Source organism: Armigeres subalbatus, chromosome 1 (assembly GCF_024139115.2).
Source record: "Armigeres subalbatus isolate Guangzhou_Male chromosome 1, GZ_Asu_2, whole genome shotgun sequence".
NCBI classification, from domain to species: Eukaryota; Metazoa; Arthropoda; class Insecta; order Diptera; family Culicidae; genus Armigeres; species Armigeres subalbatus.
In genome coordinates, this window is record NC_085139.1 from 8155135 (window position 1) to 8162594 (window position 7460).

The following is a 7460-nucleotide window of genomic DNA, read 5'->3' on the forward strand; positions in this document are numbered from 1 at the left end:
ATAGTGCCATATGTTGCGTAACTTACACAACTCAGAAGTATCCTCGGAAGTGGCCTCCAAAAAATAAATACAACAAAAAATGCCTTCCATCGGAAATAGTTTTTTGTTGGCTTTTTTTTCTGCACACGAATGATCGGAAACACATGAAAAAATTGTTTTTATACAACCCTCCGTTTGCTTCACCTTCTTCCACATCCTTCCTATACCTGAACAAGTGTTCCAATTTGTCAGTTTTTGGATGAGCGTATATCGATTAAGCCAACTTCCCTTCGTTTTTAACTTTTGAGCCTCGACGGGTCTGATCATGGTCGTATCGAGTGTGACTACGAAGCTCCAACTGTTGTAGTTCTATTGCATTTTCGAAAGAAGGGTATTGTTAAGTGAAACCAATTGAAAAGATGTAGATTTTCCATATGTGTATTCTGATCTTAGAAAATTGTAGCGTCTAATTCGATTTGTTTATTATTTTGATAAAATTCTGTTTTTTTTTCAAGGGATACGTTGATCAATTTAAAAAATACGACGTGTGAATCCTTAATGTATTTTAATTAATTTCAAAATTAAAAAAAAAGAAAAAAAAAATGATTTTACATAGCAAGAAACAAGTAGTCTCTCTAAATGTAAATGAGTTTTGATGTAAACCCATTTGGGTGCGAAAGGATTGCTATATCCCTTCATCCTTTCACTTCCTATCCATCCACGTATGCTGCCAAGATACCTGATAGGCAGTTATCCCAACTCGGTTTATGTACAGCTGTTGTCATTCCCAATGTCTTGTGAAGTAGATAGTAGGCTGTGAGCTGCATTCTGATTGGTTCGATGGCACGTGGCTCTACTTCCCCTTGCGCACCATTACTGAACGCTCGCTCAGTGTGGCGCACCTGAGAGCATGCGTAGGATTTCTCTCGTTTTTTCTCCGCTGCCTTCGTCTGGGAGGTTTCATTGTTCACGTTTCGCTTCGTTCCTTCCTAATTGGCACGCTAAACACGGGTAATGCTCCATTGCGTTTGATTCACACATTCGCAATAGTGATACTTAGATGGTCATTTATCATATTTACTTTAATGTTAGTAAAGATGCCTAAATTTACGAAGATGCTATGTTTTGAGCGTATTCAAGACGCAGAGTGCAGTCCTTTTTGTCCAAAGATGCAAGCTCATCCGTTTGTCGATAAACTTTAACGTGTGAGTACGAGAGAACTCGGTTCCGCGAGAAAAAATGCTCTCTTTTTCAAGAAGATTGGGCAAAACTTGAAACCACGATCATGATCCTTTACAGCACTGGTGGGGGTAAAAACAACAGGCTGATCCTGAGAACTCTATAAAACGTACCTGGAGGGCCGGGTTCTGGTTTAGTTTCAAGCCATAATTTGACGAAGAAGTTCTGAGTTTGTTCTGTGTTTGCCAAAATTCATCAATTTGTGCCAGTGAGTGAGAGTGATCTCCAGAATTGTGAATCAAAATGACTACAGACTTTAGTCGTCACCATCAGTACTACTACTATTCGGCACCCGAAGCGGCGAACGTGAACGTTAAAATGGAACAAATCGAGCATCACATCAACAGCGACGATTACTACGGAAATTTCCCGGCACTAAGTGGCCAAGGATTGAACCTATCGAACATGATGATGCTTCCGAGCTATGAGTCCCAGCTAACTAATTACCCGGAATCCTGGATGACACCTTCTCCGTCCAGTTTCGGTTCGGAAAGTCCTGACTACTACTCAATGAATTCTCCGGCCTTTATCGACGTCGAAGAGTGTAAAGAAAATCTACTCAAGCAGGCCTCCCAGTTGCCCCTCTCGCCACCGAACCTGTTATCCGCATCCGTTCCAGCAATCTCCACCCCCACGGCTCTTCCCGTCAAAAAACGCCAATACCGGCGACAGCCCAAAATCAAACAGGAACCAATCACCGTGAAAACTCATCAACCACCCACTACGGAGCTCTCCTGCAGCGCTGCGCTGATGTTTTCGAGTGACCCCACGGTTACCGCCGCCACCGCAACGACCGGAAAGAGGAAACGCAAGCCGGTGGCACCGCAGATTAAGAAGAAGCGCCGCCTCGCCGCGAATGCACGCGAACGCAAGCGGATGCAGAGCCTGAACGACGCCTTCGATCGGCTTCGGCAGTGGTTACCCAGCTTGGGCAACGATCGGCAACTGTCGAAGCACGAAACGCTCCAGATGGCGCAGCAGTACATCACGGCCCTGTACGAGCTGCTGCAGTAGTGATGGACCGCGCTGCTCGCGCACGGTGCTTTGCAGAAGACGAGTGGTTCTTAGTCAGTAGTTGCTTCTCCCCAAAGTGTACATTTTGTTTCTATGAGACAGTTAAAGTGACAAAAAGTTTTAAGAGGCTTATTAGGTAAAGTTGTTTTACGAGCGATGGAACTCGTATCTGATGGGTTAGATTCCGAAATCGCTTCGTTAATTCCAGTGCCAGTGTTGAGTTGTATGTACTATGATGTAGATATTTACGTTAGGTTTGGTAAGGTTACTTTTTGGAACTGATTGTATTATAGCTTAGAGGTTAAGTTTGAACAAGAAGTTTAAATTATTTTATCGACAATGAAAAATGTACAGGCTGCGATTTTTGTTAGCTCATAATAAATGTTGAAAGTAATATCAAAATAAATAACTGTTGTCGTGTAAAAACATAATATCACATTCTCCACGATTTTTAGTTCAGAATCTCCAACATTCAACGTTTTGTGTTAAACTAAGTTATTATAACTAGACTCGTTATTATAATTGTTCGTTGTAGAAAGATCACGATTTTGATCTATTACTATTTTAAATGAGCATAATGAATAACAAATGTTTTCTAAAATCACTTTAAAAAGGCGCCACAAAAATTTATAAAAAAATCTACGAATGGATTAAGTAGTTTGAGATTGGAGTTCCTAGTGACCGGCTTCTTCCCTTAAAGCAGCAAATGTTCTGACTTGGAGAATTTGGTTTGAACATTTTTTTACCAAACAATCCCTAGTTGCCTTGCGTCTTTTGGTTAAGCCTGATGGAAAGCTTTCATTATAATATTATCCATTTGTTGCCTGGCGAATGAAATGCAAACAATAAATATTGGAAAATAAAAAAAATCCTAATATGTATGGGAGGTTCCCCGGACACTTCTTTCAACGACATTTGTAGAGGTCTCTCCACCATCTTATGTAGTACAAGAGAAAGTTTTTGAAAAGTCCTTTACTTGCAGGGAATATCAGATCCTCTTGTAATCTTTTTACAAAATTTGAATTTGAGCAAAAATGTTAAGAATTTTCATGTTTTCATGTTATTCTGGTTTATATGGAGATGGTCAATATTAACCATATTTTGAATAACGATCATGATCTATACTGCCGTTATCTGCAAGTCGAGCACATCTGTACATGGGCCTCCATATACAGATGTGCTCGACTTGCGGTTATGCTAACAATCTCAGGATATCCAAAATAACTGGGATAGGCAAATTTTGGGCATAATTAGATGAGTTGTAACTATGTCAATTATTATCCGATTTTGACAATTCAGGGATGCCTGAACTAGAAATTTAATGTAGTTTCACCATATGTCCATGGAACCGACCATGGTCATCGGATACCGGAGATATTCCGGGTTTTTCGATGGTAGGTTCAGAACCGTGAATTTATGGTGGGTATTAGGATAAGTTGTGGTTAAAAACAGAATAATATTAGTAACCACAAATAAAGTAGGGCTCTTTCTGATTGGAACCATATGTTGAAATTCGAAATCGGACCAGGATCAAGTGAGATATGGCCATTTGTTTAGAATCGGTGCCGATCAGGAGTTTTAAAAGGGACCAGGCCATAAATTCATTTGAATCAAGCTTTTTGACCAATCTTCCATTATGATAACATTCAAAGTCTTCTGATACGTCAATAATGAAAACCAATTGAAAGACGGATCCCAAAGTCGCTGGGGTGCCCCAGGGAACCTGTAGAAGGGACATTTCAGTTTTAGCGCCAAACTGGTCATTCGACGGTTCGTTTTTCATGGTTTTCTATCAGAAAATATGAATATGGACAACTGACGGATTTGACCGATTCCGGGACCTACGGATTGTCCCCGGGGAACCTGTAGAAGGGGACATTTCCGTATAATCGCCAAAACTGGTCATTCGACGGTTCGTTTTTCATGGTTTTCTATCAGGAAGCGAAGTATGAATATAAAATGCACCACTGACGGCTATGACCGCTACCGGGACCTACGGATTGTCCCCGGGAAACCTGTAGAAGGGGACATTTCAGTTTTAGCGCCAAAACTGGTCATTCGACGGTTCATTTTCCATGGTTTTCTATCAGGAAGCGAGGTACGAATATAAAATGGACCATTGACGGCTCCAACCGATTCCGGGACCTACGGATTGTCCCCGGGGAACCTGTAGAAGGGGACATTTCAGTTTTAGCGCCAAAACTGGTCATTCGACGGTTCGTTTTTCATGGTTTTCTATCAGGAAGCGAAGTATGAATATAAAATGGACCACTGACGGCTTTGACCGCTACCGGGACCTACGGATTGTCCCCAGGAAACCTGTAGAAGGGGACATTTCAGTTTTAGCGCCAAAACTGGTCATTCGACGGTTCATTTCCCATGGTTTTCTATCAGGAAGCGAGGTACGAATATAAAATGGACCATTGACGGCTCCAACCGATTCCGGGACCTGGATTGTCCCCAGGAACCTGTAGAAGGGGACATTTCAGTTTTAACGCCAAAACTGGTCATTCGACGATTCGTTTTTCATGGTTTTCTATCAGGAAGCGAGGTATGAATATAAAATGGACCACTGACGGCTTTGACCGCTTCCGGGACCTGCGGATTGTCCCCGGGAACCTGTTGAGGGAAAATTTCAGTTTTGGCACTAAAGCTAGTCATTCAACGGCGCGTTGCTTATGGTTTTCTATCAGGAAGCGAGGTATGAATCAAATAGATCATTGACTACTATGAATGCTTCCGGAACCAACAGATTACCCAAGGGTTACCTGCAGAAGGATGATTTTTTGTTTCAGCGCAAGAGCTAGTCATTCAACGTTTCTTTTTTAATAGTTTTCTGTCAGGAAGCGAGATATGAATATGCTTCTTTAAGGACCAACAGATTGCTCCAGGGAAACCCGTAGAAAGGGACCTTTATGTTTTAGCGCCAAACGAAGTATGACTGGTTTTGCTGCTAAAACTGAAATATCATTTTATACAAGTTTCCCTGGGTCAATCCATAAGTCACGGATGCGGTCAGAATCGTCAATGGCCAATTCTATATTCATACCTCGCTTACTGATCAAAAACCATGAAAAAAATATCCGTCGAATGACTAGTTTTGGCGTCCAAACTTTAATGTCCCCGTCTATAAGTTTACCTGGAGCAATCCATAGGTTCCGGAAGTTATCAGAATCGCCAATAATCCATTTTATGTTCATTCCTCGCTGATCGCAAAGCATGCAAAAAGAGTAGTCGAATGACTTCTTTTGGCGCTCAAACTGAAATGTCCTCTTCTACAGGCTCTCCTGGAACAATCTGTAGGTTTCGGAAGCGGTCAGAATCGTCAGTAGTCCATCTTATATTCACACATCGCTTCCTGATCAAAAACCATTAAAAACAGCGTTCGAATGATCAGTTTTGGCGCTAAAACAGGAACGCTTTCTTCTATAGGTTCCCTTGGGACAGTTGGTAGGTCTTAGAAATGATCAGAGTCGTCAATGGTCCATTTTATATTCATACTGCGCTTCCTGATAGAAAACCATGGAAAAGAGCCGTCCAGTGACTTGTTTTGGCGCTTAAACTGAAATGTTTCCTTCAACAGATTTCCTTGGAGCACTGGAAGCGGTCAAAATCGTCAGTGGTCCATTTTATATTCATACCTCTCTTTCTGATAGAAAACAATGAAAAACGAACCGTCGAATGGCCAGTTTTGGCGCTAAAACTGACATGTCCTCTTCTACAAATTCCCCGGGGACAATCCGTAGGTCCCGGTAGCGGTCAAAGCCGTCAGTGGTCCATTTTATATTCATACCTCGCTTCATGATAGAAAAACATGAAAAACGAACCGTCGAATGACCAGTTTTGGCGCTAAAACTGAAATGTCCCCTTCTACAGGTTCCCCGGGGACAATCCGTAGGTCCCGGAATCGGTCAAATCCGTCAGTGGTCCATTTTATATTCATACTTCGCTTCCTGATAGAAAACCATGAAAAACGAACCGTCGAATGACCAGTTTTGGCGATTAAACTGAAATGTTCCCTTCTACAGATTCCCCGGGGACAATCCGTAGGTCCCGGTAGCGGTCAAATCCGTCAGTGGTCCATTTTATATTCATACTTCGCTTCATGATAGAAAACCATGAAAAACGAACCGTCGAATGACCAGTTTTGGCGCTAAAACTGAAATGTCCCCTTCTAAATATTCCCCGGGGACAATCCGTAGGTCCCGGAATCGGTCAAATCCGTCAGTTGTCCATATTCATATTTTCTGATAGAAAACCATGAAAAACGAACCGTCGAATGACCAGTTTTGGCGCTAAAACTGAAATGTCCCCTTCTACAGGTTCCCCGGGGGCACCCCAGCGACTTTGGGATCCGTCTTTTCAATTGGTTTTTCATTATTGACGTATCAGAAGACTTTTGGAATGTTATCATAATGGAAGATTGGTCAAAAAGCTTGATTCAAATGAATTTGTGACCTGGTCCCTTTTAAAACTCCCGATCGGCACCGATTCTAAACAAATGGTCATATCTCACTTGATTCTCGTTCGATTTCGAATTTCAACATATGGTTCCAATCAGAAAGAGCCTTACTTTATTTGTGATTACTAATATTATTGTTTTAACCACAACTTATACTAATACACACCATAAATTTACGGTTCTGAACCTACCTTCGGAAAACCCGGAATATCTCCGGTATCCGATGGCCATGGTCGGTTCCATGAACATATGGTGAGACTACATTAAATTTCTAGTTCAGGCATCCCTGAGTTGTCAAAATCGGATAATAATTGACATAGTTACAACACATCTAATTATGCCCAAAATTTGCCTATCCCAGTTATTTTGGACATCCCCTGTATATGTGAAACAAAGTTGGCATTTGTACTATCGCGCATCACTCAAGAATAGACAGCCCAATTATTGCTAATTTATATTCGTTTTCTTCTTCTGTTTACGAGGAAAAATGTTATGATGAAACCGAATATATTAATGATCAAAACTTATTTTTTCTATATGAAATGGTTTTTCGCAAAATGAATCGCCTACTTGGAGCGGCGCACTAGAAGTTAACTTTCAGAAATCAGTATGGCGAAATGCATCTAAAGTTTAATATCTCAAAAATAATCACCCTAATCGAAAAAATATTTGGTAGGCGTAGTGGCAGACACCTTCCTACATAACTGGTATCAAATTGTTTTTCATGAAAAGTTCCTAATTTTGAGAAAACCAGCGTTAGATGTCT

The 7460-nt window shown here is 41.3% G+C and overlaps 1 protein-coding gene across 1 annotated transcript; it reads left to right on the forward strand.

Annotated features, from left to right (window-relative positions):
- Window positions 1-1319: 1319 nt before the first annotated feature.
- On the forward strand, window positions 1320-2600 carry LOC134208064 (protein atonal). Its single transcript, XM_062684160.1, has one exon. The coding sequence runs from the start codon at window positions 1462-1464 to the stop codon at window positions 2230-2232; it is 771 nt and encodes a 256-aa protein (XP_062540144.1). The 5' UTR covers window positions 1320-1461; the 3' UTR covers window positions 2233-2600.
- The last annotated feature ends 4860 nt before the right edge of the window (window positions 2601-7460 follow it).

Excerpts from the sequence above, each read along its gene's own strand:
- LOC134208064 (XM_062684160.1), top strand. The coding sequence starts at position 1,462 with ATGACTACAGACTTTAGTCGTCACCATCAGTACTACTACTATTCGGCA.